At 43.8% G+C, this 19,666-nt stretch overlaps 1 protein-coding gene and 1 long non-coding RNA gene across 6 annotated transcripts in view; one reads left to right on the top strand and one right to left on the bottom strand.

Annotated features, from left to right (window-relative positions):
* Positions 1-3,690, bottom strand: part of LOC125120161 (uncharacterized) — a 58,796-nt gene extending 55,106 nt beyond the window's left edge. For both annotated transcript variants that reach the window (XR_007133265.1, XR_007133267.1), the window contains exon 1: positions 3,478-3,690. This is a non-coding gene — a long non-coding RNA (uncharacterized LOC125120161). The remainder of the gene's footprint in view (positions 1-3,477) is intronic.
* Positions 3,691-3,767: 77 nt separating this feature from the next.
* OTULIN (OTU deubiquitinase with linear linkage specificity) overlaps positions 3,768-19,666 on the top strand; it is a 32,406-nt gene continuing 16,507 nt past the window's right edge. The window contains exons 1-4 of one of the 4 annotated variants that reach the window (XM_047767911.1): positions 3,768-4,058; positions 11,377-11,453; positions 16,057-16,151; positions 19,464-19,607. In XM_047767911.1, the coding sequence (XP_047623867.1) occupies positions 3,907-4,058; positions 11,377-11,453; positions 16,057-16,151; positions 19,464-19,607 (468 nt within the window). In that variant the 5' untranslated portion in view covers positions 3,768-3,906. Of the gene's footprint in view, positions 4,059-11,068; positions 11,112-11,376; positions 11,454-16,056; positions 16,152-19,463; positions 19,608-19,666 lie in introns of those variants that run through there. The other 3 variants (XM_047767902.1, XM_047767930.1, XM_047767919.1) reach the window with 3 other exon arrangements.

Raw genomic sequence — 19,666 nt, 5'->3', positions numbered from 1 at the left:
GCAACTTATACAACAACCTGCACCTGCTGCAGACTTCTCTCTCTAGGTGTTACACATTTTTTTTTTTTAAATAGTAGGAGAGGCCAGATAATACAACTTATCCTTCATGTTAGATATTTTAATATACCCCACTCCCCTGGATCACTAGAAATTTCACTGAGATAGAAAGCCTTTGGATTTGGGGGGACTTATTTCCTATCCTCTGACACACAAATATCTTACCAAAATGTATATAGTAATTGCTACTTCCTGCCTACCAGGACCAATCAGTATATCAACATTAATGTGATGGACCAGCATGATGTTCACGGATGTGGAAGAGGTAGGGGAAGGGAAGGAGATCCCTTCAGACTAACTCATGTCACAAGACTGAAGAGATGATATAGCCTGTGGTAGGACAGTGAAGGTGTGTTGCTAGCCTTGCCAGCTGATTCCTTCTAGTCATCTTTTCAACACATACAACGGAAAAAAGCAATGATCAGATCAATAGCTGCATACCTGGTACTAGGAATGAAACCACATCTGGAATAGCAGTGCAACTGGAATTATCACATAATCAGATTTACAGGAACCCACTGTCATTCTTGAAGATGCCATCTGTATTCTGCACTTGACAAATAGGTGGGCTGCAGAGGGATGTGGTGGGTATTACAAAGCTTGCAACTTTCAAGCCCTCCATAAATGTGGTATTGTTTACAGGTAGAAACAGTTCTAATGGCTTCCATTTGTCCATTCCTATAGTAACAGCCTTCACTTTACAGGTCAGGGGACCAATGTAAATGCCAGCTGCTGAATATGTCTTTTTTTTTTTTTTTTTAATGCATCCTGGAACTGGGGAAATAAGCACAGGATGTGTTCGGAGACTTGGTGGGGCTAATGTAACATGAACTTGAACTAAAATTCCACTGATCACTTGACCTTCACAAGTCCCTACTCTGATGGGTAGACACAGTGATGTTTTGGGTTTCCACAAATTACTGCTAGGTCATAGACATTGTCTACAAATCCCCCCAAAGTCTGGTTATTTCCTTTGCACCAATGCACAGTCACTCTACTGGATGGTTATAGGATCTTTTTGGGAAGGCTGGGAAAAAATTAATACTGTACACTTTGGACAATGAAGTAGAGTCCTTTCTCAAGAAGACCTGGCCTCCCCTTCAATCAAAGAGTTCTGGAAATGTAAATTGGCTGAAGTCTGAGAATTGATTGAGGGGCTGTGATTTTATGTTTCAGTGATGCAAGTTTGGATTTCTAGGTTCATAGACCTAGACCTTTTCTGTTTATAAAGAACTGGCAATCATCCATTTATTTCTTTTCTAGGGATACCATGATCGATCAGCCAACACTACAAGTCTCTGGAGTCAGACAATCCTAATCACTGCTTTGCTTAGTCATCCACTACAGTAACCACACTGGTCCCTACCTACCACCCTGAAGTCCCATTATCCCCACTGCATGTAGGAATCCCAGTTTGATGCTAACAGTTTTCATTGAAGGATACGTCTGAACAGACAAGAGCAGCAGTTGCAGATCTCTTTAAGATGCTGGGGCTCACTTCACAAATTATTTCTCACTGTCATGGTGAAGGGTAATGTCTTCTGGATTATCCTGAGGTGGGTGAGAAGGTCTTACATGATAAATCCACTCTAGGGTCCCCATCTTCCTAAGTCTTTAGATATCTTCCTCTATACAGTATCCTAGGCAGTTCTGGTACTTCAACTGCATTTAGTGTAGGCACTTTTGGGTGGAACGAAGTCATGTGATCCATGGTGTTTTCATGCAATTCCTTCTCACAGTGGGTCTACTGGGCTCCCAAATCCATTTTGTGGTTACTTTCTCAGTTCCATAGGCACAATAGGAAGGAAAATACTTAGCAACTGAACTATTAAGCTTTTTCTAGCTCTTTGAAGTAAAGTGTATCTGCTTAGTAGCCCTTATCAATAAATTTGCCCTGATAATATTTTACAATTTTTCACTTAAATTTTTTTTTATTATAGTTTATTTACATTGCTATGTCAATTTCTGCTGTATGATCCTTCACTTTTATCTCTGTTAGTTTCCCTGGTCTGTTACTGCAAAATAACACAAACTGAGTGGCTTAAAACAACAGCAGTTTATTCTCTCATGGTTCGTTAGACTAGGTATCTGAAATCAAGTTGTCAGCAGGGCCATGCGCCTTCCAAAGCCCCTTTGGAATGATCTTTGACTTTTCCTAGTTTCTAGCAGCTCCTGCCATTTCTTGGCTTCTAGCAACATCACCCTAACCTCTGCCTTCATTTTCCCATGTCCTCACTCCTGTTTCTATGTATCTCGGCATTTTCTCTTATATAAAGATACCAGACATTGATTTTAGACCCAATCTAATCCAATCTGACCTAATTTTAACTGATTGCATCTTCAAAGAACCTATTTCCAAATAAGGTCACAGTGAGTTTCCAGTTGGAATGAATTTTAGGGTACACTAGTCATCCGCTATAATCCCACACCCTTACTATCAATACAAAATTTAACTGTATATTCTTTTGTATGCTATGAATTTTTAAAGCATGTGTATTTATCACTTTCTCAAAATTAAAGGGTAAAACCCACCATAGTTCTTTGCCTTAAAATGCAAGGATTCTTTACATCCAGTTTCTCCCTTTGATGCCCATTAGTACTTGGTCTCCCTAATACTGGTCCGTCTTGCTCTTTCCCAATCTTTTCTCTAACTGTAGTGATCTTTCAAGGAAGATCAAGGTCTTTAATTAACTGCAGGTGACTTTTCGAGATCTGGTCTCCAGCACCCTTCTCCCAGTTTCATCTTTCAATAAAATACCCTGTTTTGAACGAGTTTTGCCCCAGAGCTTCTTGTAGCTTTCTGGATTGCCCATACCAATCCCTTCCTCCATTATTTGGTCCTGAGCTCTTTGCTTTAGTAACACTTCTAGCACTTTCGACTGCTGCCCATCTTTAGCGGCTACTCTATTTCCTCCCTAAAGCTGAAACATTTTGTCTTCTGATGTCTGAAGTCTGCTAGTATTTTTACTTTGCTCTTGCTCCTTCCTAAATCAAATTTCTGATCTCTGAAGTCTGTTAGTATTTTTCCTTTCCTCTTGCTCCTTCCTAAATCAAATTTAAAATTTTATTTTAAAGAACGTGGTCCAAGAATACATACTGTGCTGTGCTGGCTCACCTGCTGTGTAGAACCATGTCGCCCTTCTCACCCTCACGGAAGGAAGGGACTGTAACTCCCTGCCCTGGAGCGACAAGCTCGACCCCACACCAGAAGCCTTCGGTCTCTGAGCTCGGGGCGGGTGGTGACGGGACAGCTACGGAGGGAGGCCTAGCACGTTGCATATCACCCACCCGGGCACAACCCTTGCTCTTTAGCTGAGGAAACCAGCCAGCGGAGGGAGAAACTCGGAAGCCCAGAGCGACACTGTAAGGTGCCCCAAAATGTTAGCGCCCTTCGCACCCCAGGTCGAACTTCTTCCTCACCGAAGAGGTATCCCACCGCTCGCCCAGTCCCTTTTCGCTTCCTCACACCCCAGGACTCGAGGACAAGCAGCGGATGGGACTTTCAGAGCGACGAACACGCGCGGACAACCCCGGGCGGCCAGCTGCGTGCGGAGGTGGAGCAAGCGCAGAAAAAGCCTCGCGTGGGCGGTCCTGGCCGCAGGCCGCTAGGCCGGCGCAAGCGCATACGCAGACTCCTCGTCGCTGGGCGCTCCGCCGTCTCTGGCCGCGCCCCCTCGCCGCGGGTTAGAGGCCACGGGGCGGGAGGTGGTGACGCGCGCGGAAGCGGCCGGTGCACCCACCCGAGCCCGCGGGCAGCAGGGCGGCAGCGGCCACGGCCGGGCGCCCCGAAGGGTGGGGCCCCGGGTCGCTCGAAAGCGGCTGAACCCCCGCGGCGCCGCCGGCGGCCCCATGAGTCGGGGGACCATGCCTCAGCCCGGAGCGTGGCCGGGCGCGAGCTGTGCCGAGAAGCCGGCGTGGGAGGCGGGGGCCGCGGCACCGGAGGGCGGGAAGGCGGCAGCCGGCGGGCCGCCGCGGGCCGCGATGCGGTGCGCAGCCGAGCAGTGAGTGAGGGGCGCGGGCTGGGGACGGCTGGACGGGAGGGGGCGCCGGGCTCCGTCCTGTAGAGGAGGCTGTGGGTGGGCGGGAGAGTAGCCGGGGGAAGGCTTTTTCGCACCTTGTTTTCTAAGTAAGGTCATGGGCGACAGAGGAATTTGAAGACCCTTGTATCGTGTCTGAGTACAAAAGTTTTTCTGGAGGGCGCTTCTTAAAATCCAGGTTATCCGGTGCCTCCATCCCCTTTTTTGATCCCTCTATAGCTTTTAAAGCTAAAGAACGCTCCAGAGTCTTGGGGAACAAACTTCAGAAGCATATTACAGCTCCCTTCCATGAGATCTTTTCTCCAGCCTGGTGCGGGAAGGAAGTAAGGTTGTCCCTGTCACAGCCACGGGGAAGCTGAGCCAGGCGACATGTTTGTTCTTGGAAGGCAAGTCGCGGCTTGATGAGCGTCCCACCTGTTGGACAGACTTTGGACGGAGTCTGACCCAATTGTTTTGCCTGTTAGCTGCTTAACTAGATGTCTCCAACCCCCTATATTTTTAAATACCAAAGCCAGTGCTGGTTAGATCAATTATTTATTGAACCGTAAAGAAGGCAGTGTAAATCAAAGGAGTTTATAGTTTCTGCAAAGATCTGGGGGTTGGGGGCGGAGGTTGGAAGCAAAATTTAAAGTAGAAGACGGAAACTTTACTGCACTTTCAAGTTCTGGTCACATATAAATGCCTTTGGAATTCCAAAAATGACGGAAGCTCTCAAATAAGCAGTTTGACAGATACCTTAATTGGCCAAAAAGTGCCCTAAAAGCGCGCCATTTCCTAAAAAGGGGTGGGGGGCTGTTATTGCAGATAATGTATTAAAATAATTCTTGCTTGCCTGGTTCTTTACTGTGGGGTTTGGCATTCTCATTTATTGAATACCCACACCCCTTGGGATAATAATATGTGCACTAAGTGGGTAAACAGCCCACTGAGAAAGATTTAGAGCAGGAGGTCTTAAATTCCTGCTCATAGGAGCTAAGCAGATAACCTGAGTGAGTGAGTGAAGCTGGCCAAGTGTAGAACATGGATTCCTGGGGAGCTGGGTTTGTTGGGGCCAAGGTTGGCTAAGTTCCAGCTTATAATTGCCGGATATCCTATATTTGAAGAATCCAGATATTCTAACTTTTATTGGAAATGTCCTGATTTTTAAATAGTAGCATTTTATCTTATTCTTTTCTTCTTACGGCCACACCTGTGGCATATGGAAGGTCCCAGGCTAGGTGTCTAATTGTAGCTGCAGCTGAGGCCTATGCCACATCAACACCAGATCTGAACAGCATCTGCAGCCTATACTGCAGCTTGTGGCAGCCCTGGATGCTGAACCCACTGAGCGAGGCCAGGGATCAAACCTGCATCCTCACAGACACTATGTTGGGGCACTTTTCTTAACTGGCTGAGCCACAGCAGGAACTCCTTTTTTTTTTTTTTTTTTTTTTAATTGAAACCACTGTGCAGGCCCACTTGTGAGCTGATATGACTTGTGGCTGCAGTTTTGCTCCCAGGGTTTGAGCCCTGCCTTGGGCTCTATAGCTGGTAAAGCGGGGGTTGGGAGGTGGTCTTTTGCCTCTGCCCCTTCCCAGCCTATGCTGGTTTCTGACCGCTGCTGCCAGGCTGGCTGCTGCTACCTCTCATGCCCCAGTGGTCTGAGCTGTGTCCCCACTTAGAGGCCCTGGCCCTCAGATGCTGCTCCTCCTCCTCAGTCTTTTTATGTCCCCTGGGAGATGCAAAAACTTTGAAGTCAGAACCAAGGTGTCCAAAATATTATTAGAGTTATTTGGCAAGTTTTTCTGCTGGATGTGGTTCCCAGAGTCTGAGCACCTGGGGAAATGGGTCATGGTACGAAAGGTACACTGTCCCCTGATGAAAAGATTTTGTGGCATAGATTCCTCTTCTGTCTACTGTCAGTAGAATCATAGGCTTAGAGCTGAAAGGAACCTAAAAACCCCAGCCTAGGTTTATCATTTTACAGTTTAGGAGACTGAGTTGCAGATTTGATAGGTGCAGCTGGGCCAGGAAGGTGCAGGGAATAGGTTTCAGGGCTGTGTTCACTGGGTGGTGGCCTCCTGCGTACCTTTTCTGGCTTCCTCTGCAAAACTAGGCAGAGGGATGTGACTTAGAATGACTATAGCCTTCACTTTTTTTTTTTTTCCCCCCTGAAATAGATGTTCCGCCATTTATTTTGTAGTTTAATTTCTTTTCTTTCTATTTTTGTTGTCTTTGATGATCTCACTTTCTTTTTAACTCTCATAAGAGAACAAAGGGGAACAAAGGAAAGGAGGTGAAGGTAACTTCAAACGTTAGCTTCTGAACCACACAGCTTACGTTTTGGGCTTTCTTAGTATCTGGACAGTGCAGAGTTGCTCTGTAATATTTTCTCAAGGGCTAGAGAAACTACTGCAGCATATAAACATTGCTTATTATATAATGTGTGCATGTCAGTTCTTAAATGTATATATGTATACTGATTATTGAGTGTTGATTTAAATAAATAGTGTAATACCTGAATTAGGCCCTAAAATAGTTTTTAAGCCTTGTGTTTTTCTGTCATTGGGGCCAAATCCTGGCTTCTCACCCATAGAGTTGGGTTTGCCTTGCACAGGAATATGAAACACCATAAAATGCAGGTATTTTGAGATACCCTGCAGAATCTGTTTATTACATTCAATGAACAATTATGAATACAAATCGTAGCTCACCTTTTGCAGCCGTTACACATTTGGGATGTGACTCTCTGAGGGGTGGGTAGGGGAAGGGACAGCTCATTTCCTAGACAATGCTGTAGGTTACCCGCTTCTTTTGACTGAACTTACCGGGAGAGAAATGGGGAAGAAAAACACAAAAATCACATGGATGAGCTGCTTTCTACATCTCCTCTTCCTTTCCTTTTCCAGTTCTCTTGAGAACTGTCAGCCCTTTGACAAGCCCTACAAATGGCTCAAGAGATGACTTAGGGCCCCTTTTTCTACACTTAATTTTTTTTTTTTTTTTTCCTGGCTGCACCCATGGCATATGAAAGTTCCTGGGCCAGGGATAGAATCCTTTGGCAATGCCAGGTCTTTTAATCCATGCCTCCACAGCAGCCTGAGCTGCTGCATTCAGATTCTTAACCCACTGTGCCAGGGTGGGACCTCCCCCTTTTGTAGAAGCATTAGGTCAGCGCAGGTTTAGTTGACTTTTTTGGAAACCTCCTCACTCCTATCAGCACAACTCTTAGACTCCATCTCCTACTCACCTCACAGTTGAAACTTAGGCTGTCTACCTCGTGCTCTTACCTAAGCTATGCTACAATCCTTGGGGACTAGATAGACAGTGACCTAGATAGACAGGCTTAGGGAATTGAGAAGTGAGACTCCTCTGTCTGCCTGATGGTGGGACAGGGTTTGATTCTGGGGTCCATGGGCTGGCTGTGTGTGGGGGGGGAGCATGCATCTGTGTACCCCTCTGAAAATAAAGGCAAAATCATATGTGTATGTTTTTTTTTGGACTGAGGTTCTGAGGAAAGCTGTGGATTCTCAAAAGGGCTGTGAGCAACAGACTGTGAAACCCTTGTTCCTGGGTGTTGCTAAATGTACTGTTGTGTGAATGTGTTTTCCTACTGACCTCACACCTTAGCCGCTCTGGGGGGCTATCTTTGATGGGGTAACAGCTACTCCCTCCTGTCCCTTCCCCGACCTGCTTCAGAGTTGGGATGTCTCTGAGAACCTCATTGTTGAGGGTGTCAGGTTGTCCCCAGATACCTCTGGAAGTCACATGGAGTAGCATGAGCCAGTTGTGGAAAGTCCACTTGCAGAAAGGAGGTGGAATTTTGGCCTGGGTGCCGGTACTTTCCTGCATTTGATGTGTTGTTCGCTCATCTATACAACCGCTAAGAGGTGGAGAAAGGCTGGGTTGAGTGGTCTTTGCTCTTTCTGTGCCTGTAGGACGGTGCACAGTGTCACAGTGGTTGACACTATCTCACCAACACTACCTGGGCCATTAGTCTTCGAGGACAGGCCACGTTAAGCATGAACTGCAGCGTTCAAGTCCAGAGAGCTAAACAAAGTCACACTCAGATTAGCTTTTTTAAGAAACCAAGGGGAACTTTGTGCAAACGTTCATAACGGCGAGTGATTAAAATCGTCTTGTTAGCTCTGCACGTATGTTAGAATTATGTGTTTACTTGTTATCAGAAATTGAAAAATTGGCTTCACAGAAATATCTTCTGCTTTACTGAGCTCTGTGTTTTTAGCTTATAGCTTTTGTTTTGGGGAACAGGATAATTGTATGTAGTAAGCATTTTAAAATTAAGTTTTCAAACATTTTATTGTTATCCAGGTCTTTGAATAGAGCAAGAGGAAGGTGATCATTTAATATACAATGTCGTGTAACCTCAGTGGTGGATATTGCCTTAATATTGAGAATAAAATATTTCATCTCCAGGACAAAATGGGAGCTTAAAGATACACATTTAAAAAAAAATTTTAAATTGCTATTTGATACACATTTTGAAATAACATTATAATGCTAAATTAATAATTTTCTAAGTAGGAATTATTAACATTTTGGTTTTAAAATTTAACTCGGTTATGTAACTGAGTATGACTTACATGCCACGGTCCCCAAGAAATCAAGTCACATTTAAGACTTGGACTTTTTTAAACTACTTTTCTAGCAATCTAATGTTTTCCCAAAGGAAACTTTTTGCTGTGGTGGCCATTTGAGCCTGTGGACTTCAGTGGCCTCTTTTGTGCCATATAGTGGACACTCTTCACCCCAACCCCAACTTGTCATACACAAAAGATGGCCACATTTCTGAAACTGGTCAGCGTCAAGGGTTTTACCTTATCATGTATTATCCCCTTTCATTGTTTTGCTCTCTTCCCGTCCCATAACAAAAATTTAAACCCCTAGCTGTTTTCAGATCCCCAACTTTAAATCTTGTTTTGTTGTTATTTTCAGTTTTATTATTTTGATACTTAAAAATGTTAAGGCAGAAGTTTATTGAATTATTTTCTTAAAAAAATTATAATTTTCTTGCTCTCACCTCTCTCTCTCTTTCCAGTTGATTGTCCTTGTGTTGGATGAATATTTCATTTTGGCTGTTAAATGTCTTCTTTTCTCACTGTATTGATTGAGCTTTATTGTTTGAATTTGTACCTTATCCTCTCTCCAAGGAAATACAGCTTTCGGATCATTTTCAGAGTGGCCTTTAAAGGCCGTATTAGTTTCCCTGCTGCCTTGGCAAGTTAGCGAATGTCCTTGGATACGTATCCTTGGTGGCCATGGAAGTTAGCAAACGTTTGTGCACGGAATCCGAATGAAATGAATGTAGTGTGGCTAAAGTAATTTGAATATGCTCTTTAGGCCTCCCATTCATCAATCTCTGCTTTACCTCTTTTGTAGATCTTGAATATTTATTTATTTATTTATTATTAAAAGTATTCTTGAATACTTTATTTCCTGTAATCTCCCTTCCTGCTCTGTCGGTTTTCTTTTTGCATTTAGTTCTCCTGTTGACTTCGTTCCTTCCCCGTCCTGTTGGTCTTTGTGGGAATTTGTATTTGTGGCTGTGCAGAGAGATGCTTGTTTAGAGAACCTCCTCGGGGCAGTGGTGTTGCCATTGCACGTGGTTGTTTTGTGGATTAGAAGAGAAGACAAGAGCAGAGACAGATATGTGTGCCCATAGCCACAGAATTCGTTTGAAGTACAGATAGATTCATAGTCTGTTAGAACTAAGAACTGGAAGAGGAACCTTGTAAATCACTTAGATCTTGTCTGGTCTTCTCATTTTGAAGATGAGAAAACTGAGGCCAAGATTAAGGAAGTAGCTTCTGCAAAGATAATGATACTATGACAATGATTCATTTAAGTGCCTCTTGTACAGGATCAGAATTTCTCTCCCATCTGATAAAACTAGGAAGGCAGCTGAAAGATAACTTTAAACTACTGAAACAAGAACTAACAGTCTTTTTTTATTTTAAGTGTTTGATGTATAGTCCCTGTGAATCTGGTTTTTGTTTGCTTTTAACCCTGACACTCATGGGGTGGAGGGCCTAGTGTGTTGTCTCCACCTCAGTTAGCCTTTCTCAGCACCCCTTCCTCCCTCCTGCTCCTTCTCACCCCTCCCCTTCCTCCAGCAGTGCTGAGCCACGCTGTAGGAGCTGAGTGCTTAGGGAATTGGGGGTGGGAGTCTCTCAAGTCATTCACTTAATTCCTTATTTTTTACTGTCCTTGTTAACTTCTCCACTCTGTTCTATTGTGCCTGCAGCCTCCCACCTTGTCTTGTATGAGGATTGGGGGTGTGCTGTCCTGATGGCGTATGGGGAATTGGGGGGGCTGGTCTCTCCTGATGTGGACCTGAGCCAGTTCCCTGTTTTCAGCCTGGGTGTCTCCCATACCCTCTGAAGTCCTTGGCACCCCCATTGCTAAGCCTTTCCAGGCCTCTGAGCGGTTACCTGCCTGCCCTTCCTGCAGAGGGCCCTGCACTGGCCCCACGGCTTCCCCTGTCCTCTGTCACTCACTACCCTTTCTTCCATTTTTGGATGGTTTGGACTTTCACATGTCTTGTGGTTTCAGTAGAGAGCTGGCATTTCTGTTTCCCATCTTTGTGTGTGTATCTTGAGAGGAAAAGAAAGCATCTTAAAACTCTGCCCTTTATTCATCTTTGTCTAGCCCCCCCAGTGGGGTTTTCTCCCTTTCCAGGACTTAGTAGGTTCTTGTTCGCTCACTAGGTGAGACTGGAGCCTCTTGAGGGAGCTACTGTGTGAGTCTCAGCGGAAGTGTGGGGACAGCAGGGAAGTGCTCAACGGAAGGCGGGTGGCTACATGAATGTGCAGTCAGGGACTAGGAGAAACCTTGGGAGGTTTTGTAGCTTTGGGGGCTTGTACTCTCCTATCTTTGTTCTTAAAGCAGCTCTTGTAAAGCCTGCTTGTGACAGGCTACAGTCCTGTATAGATACTTTCATTAGCACTCTTTCCATTCCAGGAGCTTGAGGAATCACGCTGGGCCTCACTGCTAAGACACATGCTAAGATCCTTACAGGTGTGTTTGTGGCGTTAAAGATCTAACAGTTAAAGTGGCCTCAGAGCCAGGTAGCTGGTGTCTCATTTAAAGTACCTCCCCCAAATTGGAATGACAGAAACATGAGTCTAAGATAAAAGGCCATATTTTATCAGATTGTCATCATGTAATGTGAAAAAGTTAAACTTGGCATGTCTAATATATTTTTTAAGCAGCTGCATATTGTGATAAGAGGGAAAATGTCAGTGCAACACATTTTGAAATTTCTAATTTGGTGTGATTTCAGCGAGGAGGACATGTATCGTGCAGCGGATGAAATAGAAAAGGAGAAAGAATTACTTATACATGAAAGAGGGGCATCAGGTATGTTTGGAATTGCTTTATTTATAGAGTTCTTACTGTTTATAATAGAAAATGCAGTTAAATCAGTGTATCTACGTTCATAAAATACTGAGATATACTTCCTAGAAAATATTCTTAGGCATGTGATCTTTACCTCCATAGGATTATTCATTTTGCTGAGGTATATTTGGGGAATTCTGTTTCCTGAGGTTTTGAAATTTTAATACAAGTACTTTCGCTGCATTCTTTACATTCATATCATCTTTGCACCCAGGAGGATTTCTTTAATCTCTTCACACCACTCTCTCAGTCCTTGATTTCCTTATATTCTTAGAGGGAGAGTTTGAGCTTGAAGAGCATTTTTCATTTCAAGCGGAAGGTCTTATTGAGAAGCTGACTCTCTGGGTCTTTGTGTGCAGAAGACCATGTCACTTTGACTGACTTATAAGAAGGAATGGTCATGGGATTGATAGCAGTAATTCTTTCCTCATTTCATGATTTTGTGTCCATGCTTCTGCTCAGTCATGCCCACCCTGTCCACCCCACCAGCCGTATCTGCCCATTGCTGCTGGGGGAGCCACTGCTCCTGGGCGCCTCTGCCGTGGGCACGGCCAGCAGGGCTGTTGGTACCTCCTTGCTTCCCTCTCGCCTCGGGCAGGAGCCAAGGGAGCCTGTGCCCATTTGGGGCGGTGCCATGGATGATACACAATGGCATTTTCTTGCACATCACCTGTGTACCATGTGTATTCTACTGGTTTGTTTCAAGAACTAGCTCTTTACTATATGGTTAACAAAGTTTTTTATGTGTAATTAGGAATTAAAGATACAAAGTGGGGTTTTTGATCATAATTTTCTAGTCTTCCTCACAAAGCTTTGGTGGAACTTTTCGCTGTGGTGGCAGAGGGGGATGTTCTTTGTCGTGGTCCAGCAGAGTGTGTTCTGGTTCTCCATAAACTTCAGAGTTCACTTTGGGTTCAGTCCTTATCAATCATGTTCCTGAGGCCCAAGTGGTCTTGAGCTGGTTGCTGCTGCACTCTCGCTAACTCTGCAAGCTCTCTGGTGGAGTTGTCGTCTGTCCCCCGTGATGCACTCTGCAGGCACTCTAGCCTTTCAGAGGGCCTTGCTGCTTCCAGCTTTAGTCTGCGCTCGGAATGGATCCCGTTACACTCTGCCTCTCCATCCTTCTGGGTTCTTTGTCCTTCCTGAAATGACATCTTGTGCAAGTGCCTCCAGTGGGAAGCTCTGTTCGTTTGGAGATTTCTTTATTTCACTTTGTCTCTTGAATAACTGTAGAGGAATAGTTGTTTTCTCTAATTTTTTTTGAAGATTTTATTCCATTGTCTTTTGGTTTCTGTTGTAGTTGAAAGTGCTGCAGTCGGTCTGACCCTTGGTGATCTGTCTCTCCCCCATCTCTCTCTCTCTGATGTTCTGTAGTTTCTCTTTCAGGTCTCTTAAGTATGAATTTTTTTTTTTTTTTAACATTTTGCTTAGGATCTTTTTTTTTTTTTGACTTTTTTTATCTGAGGATGCCTAGTTTTCTTCAGTTCAGGAGAATTCTCAGCCATTATCTTTTTGAATATTTCATTTTTTCTGTTCTTTATTTACCTCTTCCTAAACTCTAATTAGGTGTTTGCTTGCTCTCATTCGGTCATCTAGGGCCCTCAGTTATGCACCTTTTCAAATATTTTCTGACTTTTAGCGTCTGTTGCATTCTGGACTGTTTCTTCTGAAATTTCAGAAAAGTTTTCTTTTTCTTTCTTTTTTTGGAAAAATTCTGTTTTCCCTCCAAATTTGCTTGGTCTTTATTGATAGTGTATTGCTCTTTGCTCATGTTTTGATTCCTACTTTTATTTTTTAAGACATTTTAAACATACTCTTTTGGGCCTGATAATTCCATTATCTGAAAGTCCTGGCAGGTCTGATTGTGCCAGTTGCCGTTTTTGCTTATTTCTTTTTCTTTCCAAGTCTGGGTTCTAAGCTCAGCCTCTGTGTATCTTTAGAGTGAGTACAGCTGTCTTGAGTGTGAGCAGATTTGGCCTTGTTCCTACAAGGTACTGAGGGAGTCACCTGCCTTGAGCCACTTTGGGTTAATTTCTGGGCTTGAGTTTTCAGGGTCTTGCAGCTAATGTAAAGTCCCTCACACCCTGTCCTTGTGAGAGAGCCAGCCTCTGGTTATCCATTCTTGTTGAGACTTTCTGTCTGCCCAAGTCAGAGACCAGGCCAAGGCAGAAAGTTTTCTCATCCTGTCTCTTTGTTAGTGAAAAGGTTTTTTTCACCTAGTCCAGGGGTCAGCAAACTATGGCTTTTAGGCAAATTTGACATGCCACCAGGCTTTGCACATAAAAGTTTATTGGAAGCTCTTAGTTTACATATAGCTCATGGTGATTTTCACACATATGTGCAGTAAAGTTGAGTAATTGTGACAGAACTCTTACAGCCCTCAAGGCCTATGTTATTTACCCTCTGGCGCACTAGAGAAAAAGTTTGTGATTCTTACCCTAGCCTATTGATTGAGAGTCCCAGCATTCTGGAGGGGTTCACTTTTAACTTCCCATCCTCCACGGGACTGCATCTTTGTCTTTGTCACCATTTGGTTATTTCAGCTTTCCCCTTCGTGTTCTTTTGTGGTATTTTATGTTCTTTCCTGGACACAGTAATCAGGCTGTATTGTATACAATTAGACAAAAAAAGGAACTGTTGTATACTTTAAGCCACTTGAGGTCAGACGTGTCCATCCTGCGTTTCCAGCTTCCAGCATGCAGTGGCTGTTGGAATCCTCCTCCCAAAGAACAGCAGCGGGATGGGAAGGAAAGTATAATTTTGATGCTCTCAGCCATGCAAGTACCCATTTTCCCACCGTCACTTCCTTACCCAGGCCTCTGATTCAGCACAGGATTGTGGTGTGTGGCTTGGTCTCCTAGCCTGATGAGGTGGAGGCCCATGCTGCCCTGGCCAGGGACCAGGTCTTATCTTGGTGAGCACAGGAAAGAGGACTGCAAGGAGGGAGAGCAGCAAGGCTGGACTTTCTTCCTGGGAGGACCTTCCTGAGCTAGAAGTGTAGTCTGCCTGGTGGGAGAACATGGCCCAATGAATGTCCTTGACTCTGAACATCTGTAGTTTCTCAGGCTTTGTGGGGAGGTGAGTGGAAAGGCAATAAAAGGGATCTCTTCCCCTGCAAATAGACAGATGTGTTTCTTGACTTTAAACAATGAATTGTCTTAATTTGAGGGTTGGCTGTGCAGCTTTGGTATTTGTGGTCTCCCTATATTATGCTTCAGGGGTCTCTTTCACCATTAAGCCAATCCTGACTTAGCCACAGACAGAAGTACCTATGTTATCAGAGAATGCATTATTTTCCCTTCTGTATAAAAGGTTTATTTTCCTTATGAAGGGATTCACCATGAGATTTTAAAAAAATAGGTGGTTCTTAAACTCTTTTTTTAAAAAATTGATTTACCTAAACTGGAAGGAGGGCTTGGGGCCCCTCCTATGCATCTCAGTCCCTGCAGCCATCCCACCCTGTGTGGTGAATGCCTGTGGTCCTTCCTTCTTCGTGGTCTGGAAACCCATTCAGGACAGAACCTGGGGCTTTATTGTCTTCATGTCCCCTGTTCCCAGCTCACTGCTTGGCATACATTAGACATGCAGTCAGTTTTTTTTCAGTTGAGCTGAATATCACATCTTTATTTTAGGTACAGCTTCCTCCAGAGTAAATATGTTGTGTATGTTTTGTGTTTATATTCTAATTTCTTTGATAACATTTACTTCTTTAATATTTTAAAAGGAAGTCAAGATATGTCTGAGAATTTACCTTTTTTCTTCCTGAAACACGCACACACGTGTGTGTGTCTGCATATGCACATGCTGCAAAATCAAACCCCAGACTTCATCTATTAAACAAGGAAAATCTAAAGGCCATTTTTTTACTCTGTCGTTTGTCTGATCATAAATTGTATTTTTAATCTGGAGGGGATGTTTTATTAGAGTCAAGGTCTGTGGTTCAGCTAATGTTGAGAGCTCCATTATTTTCTGCCTGATTATCAACAGTTTGTAGCCTTTTGGGATCAGGGCTGGATATAACTAAAGACAAATATACTTTTTTATTAGAGGAGTTATCTCTTGGTATAGTGGATGTAATCACAACTCTTTAAATGTATCTTCTCGTAGCTCAGACTGCTGCGTGTTTAATTTGAACATTATTCATAGACACCTGGGTCAGTGTGGTTTCAGGTGCTGAGGAAACAGCCAAGAAACAAAACAAACCCCTGCCCTCAAGGAACTCATGTTTTGCTGTGTGCGTGTGCGAGTGTGTGTATAAGGGCTGGTAGGGGGACAGGGTGCAGAAAAAGAAACATGTATCAGTACCAGGAAGAAAAACAAAACCATGTAAGGGGAATAGAGTAAGGTATGTGTGAGACGTTTTGATATCAGGTGTCAGTGTTGGAAGTGAGCAGAGACCTGCAGGGAGTGAGGAGCAGGTAGGACAGGAGCATCAGTGGCAGGATTCTGCATATTTTGAGAATGAAGTGAGTAAGGAAGTAACCCACAGGTAAAGCAGAACCATTATTTTGATTATGCTTTGTTTCATTATTTTCCCCTCCCCCTTTTGGATTTTTTTTAACAGAACCCAGATTAAGTGTAGCTCCTGAAATGGATATCATGGACTACTGCAAAAAAGAATGGAGAGGAAATACGCAAAAAGCAACATGTATGAAAAAGGTATGATGCCTGGATTCACATATTTCAAGTCTTTCCAATAGTCTTATTTAATAATGAATTATTTAATATGTCCTTCTGTATTTTCAGATGTTATGACAACTGTTATTAGACTGTGGAACTATTGGTGTTCTAATTTTAGAGATGAGGAGACAGGCTCCAAAGATAAGGGACTTGCTTGAAGTCACAGTATTAATATAGAATCATCAGTTATTCAGTAACTTGATTTCTTTGCAAAACACATAAATGAGTGCTGTTCAGAGTTTGTCCTCTTAGGGTCATTTGGGAATGCCCTCAGTTGTCAGACATTGCTGTCCCCCCTCGGATTTATTTTCATGTCTTCCAGTCCTAGGGGGCCTGGTCCCTCCTGCACATCCTAGGCAGAGGGATCTGCAGCCGCTTCCTTTGTGTCCCAGGGGCTTCCCCTTTTCAGTCCCTTTGCAGTTGCATAGATTGGTGACCCTAATGTGGTCCTTCTAAGGCTGTGGGACCTCAGGAATTCCCATGACACGATCCCGCTGTGACTGGGCTGGGTCATTGCTCAGGTCAAACACTGCACAGCTAGTCAACAGCATGCCCTGTTGGTTCCCCCTCAGATGGATGCTGAAGCCAACATGCCATAGTAGGTTGAAGTTACTGCTACTCTTGACCCTTGAACAATACAGCTTTCAACTGCTCGGGCCCATTTATACACAGATTTTTTTCACTAAAGATGTACTATAGTACTGTATAATCCATGGATGTGGAGGGCTGAAAATAAAGTTACACGTGGATTTTTCACAGAGTTGGGAGTCAGCGCCCCAAACCACCCTTCACTGCCAAGTTGTTCAGTGGTCAACTGTATTTGAATTTTTCTGAGATACAGAAATGGCAGTTTCACCTTAGCACATCTACCATCTCTTATAATTTATGGATTATATCCTTTGCTCATTTTTCTCTTGGGATTATTTACATTATGAGTTTGAATAGACCTCTGGTATATTAGAAATTTTAATCTGTCATACTTGATTAAAATATCTTCAACTTTTTTTTGTTAAAATTTTGTTTAGAACTGTACTGTTTAGGATTTAAAATTGTCAAACGTCTGAACACATTTCTTCCCATCCTCAGAGCTTCATTTTGTAGAAAATGTTGTATACCTTTCAGCAGGCTGCCCCTACCTGCCCTGAAATGGGCTGGCCTTACTGGGAATGTTGCTGCCACTCTGGAAGCTCTGAGTGCACATGTCAACCCTGCTCCCTGCAGGTCTGGACTGCAGACTCTTTGCGTCTCGGGTGCTTGTATGGACTGCAGTCACGAAGTGCTTGGGACTCAGTTCCTGCCAGAGGTTAAGAACATTTTGATTTGGGGGGCCATCTGCTGAATGTGCATATTGCCCACTTGTAGATTTTTTTCTAAAAACCTCCAGCTCTGTATCAAAGTAGATACCAGAGGTCAGCTATCTAAACACTTTTCTCATCTTCCCCCAAAATGCTTTCACTGACTTACAGTTTTACTTTTTGACCTCAGTCCCTTTAAAGGATCTGTTTTAACAGTTGGCAACAGTAAACAGAAGATGTTTACTAACTTAACCAAATATTCCGTGTTTTGAAACTCATGCTGAAATCGTTCCTCTGTGATTTTAGTTTGAGGTAAAGATGTGACCCTGTAGTTGGGCTCTTCAGTGTCCAAATAATTAAAGGCACATCAGTTAGAAAAACATCCCATGGGGATCCATGTGGTGATTGGAGCATTTCTGGACCAAGAACATCTTGGACCCAATTACAGTTTAGTACTTATTTGTTTAATTGTTTTGTTTTGGGTATTCTTTTGAAAGTAAGTGCATATAAATTAATTTAAAAAGTTTGGGTCACCTCTGAAATAGAATGAGTAAAGTATGCATTTCGAGGGGTACAGTTGCTGTTGAACTAGCCAGCATGAGTATTTGGGATGTAGCTAGGGGTTCACCAGAGGGAAGAGGTGCATATTAGTAGGCATGTGAGTCTGCTTGACGGGCCCATATGTTGCAGTGGTTGGGCCACTAAATAAAAATGCGACTCTCAAAATTTGATTACTGGAAAGACATACTATCATATCTGCCTAGAACATCTTCCTGAATGCTGAGAACAACTAATACCAAGGGTACAGTACTTGGACACAGGATGACTGTCTGCATGGTGCCCATCCCGTGGTGAGGGTGACACTCCTTCCTTTGTGTAGAGGTGTGTGGGAAGCAGGGTTTCTAGTGACTGTTGAGGAAGGGCAGGACCAGTGAAAGGGCCGCCAGGCTGGGGGCGAGTGACCGGGGGAAGCTGAGAAGTTGATTCTGATGCCTGGGCAGTGTCCAGTGGGGAACTCAGTCGTCGGTGCCTATGGAGCAGGTCACTGGGATTTTAGGGTGTCCTTTTTCGGAGGTATGCTTCAGAAAGGTCCATTTGTTTTTTTTTTTTTTGTCTTTTTTTGCTATTTCTTGGGCCGCTCCCTTGGCACATGGAGGTTCCCAGGCTAGGGGTCAAATCGGAGCTGTAGCCGCCGGCCTACGCCAGAGCCACAGCAACGCGGGATCCGAGCCGTGTCTGCAGCCTACACCACAGCTCACGGCAACGCTGGATCGTTAACCCACTGAGCAAGGACAGGGACCGAACCCGCAACCTCATGGTTCCTAGTCGGATTTGTTAACCACTGCGCCACGACGGGAACTCCAGAAAGGTCCATTTGGATGGCTGTATTTGAGTGACTGGGCAGGCCACTGAGCGTTTTCACTTCCTTGTTTCACTTCCAGGCTGAACAAGGATGACACTTAAATTTACTTTAAGAAAAGTCTAATAGATTTGTCCAGGCACCTCCTAGCATGTAGATTTTTAAAATATATTCCATGGAAATTTGGGATTTGGGGGTGTTATTTTTAATATGGAGTTATAAGCTAGGTACATCTCTCTTTTCTTTCCTGTCCATTAAAGAGCTTGGGGTCAATTTAAAAACAGGTTAAAGCCTTCAGAATGTTGGTTATTAATAAGTGAATGTTAAAATTGCTTAGAATGGGACATATTACTCCAACTTTGGGGGTGACTGGTGTTTTAATAATACTTGGTATATTATTTTATATGTTCTAATATATTGCATCTGCTACATATGCTGATATTTGGTATAATACTAACATTGGTTAATTTCTTTTGATTAATAAAAAAGGAATTCGAATATCTTATATGAAAGACTCAGCCAGTGTTGTTTCCATTCTTCCAGTGATGGGGGCACATTTTTCCCACAGAAATAAAATTACCCCCACTGTCTGAAGTCAGCAACGATCATTTTGAATTTTTTGATGCTTTCACCCAGGGCTATGAGGAGGTGTCTCAGAAATTCACCTCCATAAGACGAGTCCGTGGAGATAATTACTGCGCGCTGAGGGCCACGCTGTTCCAGGCCATGAGCCAGCCGGCGGCGCTGCCCTCCTGGCTGGAGGACCCAGAGCTCACGCTGGTACGCTGCTGCTGCAGGTTTGAGTCTGCAATGTTTCCAGTCGTTTCTGAGAGAAAGAC

The sequence above is a fragment of the Phacochoerus africanus genome, chromosome 1, assembly GCF_016906955.1.
Source record: "Phacochoerus africanus isolate WHEZ1 chromosome 1, ROS_Pafr_v1, whole genome shotgun sequence".
Classification (NCBI taxonomy): domain Eukaryota; kingdom Metazoa; phylum Chordata; class Mammalia; order Artiodactyla; family Suidae; genus Phacochoerus; species Phacochoerus africanus.
This window is presented reverse-complemented; position numbering and strand designations above follow the sequence as displayed.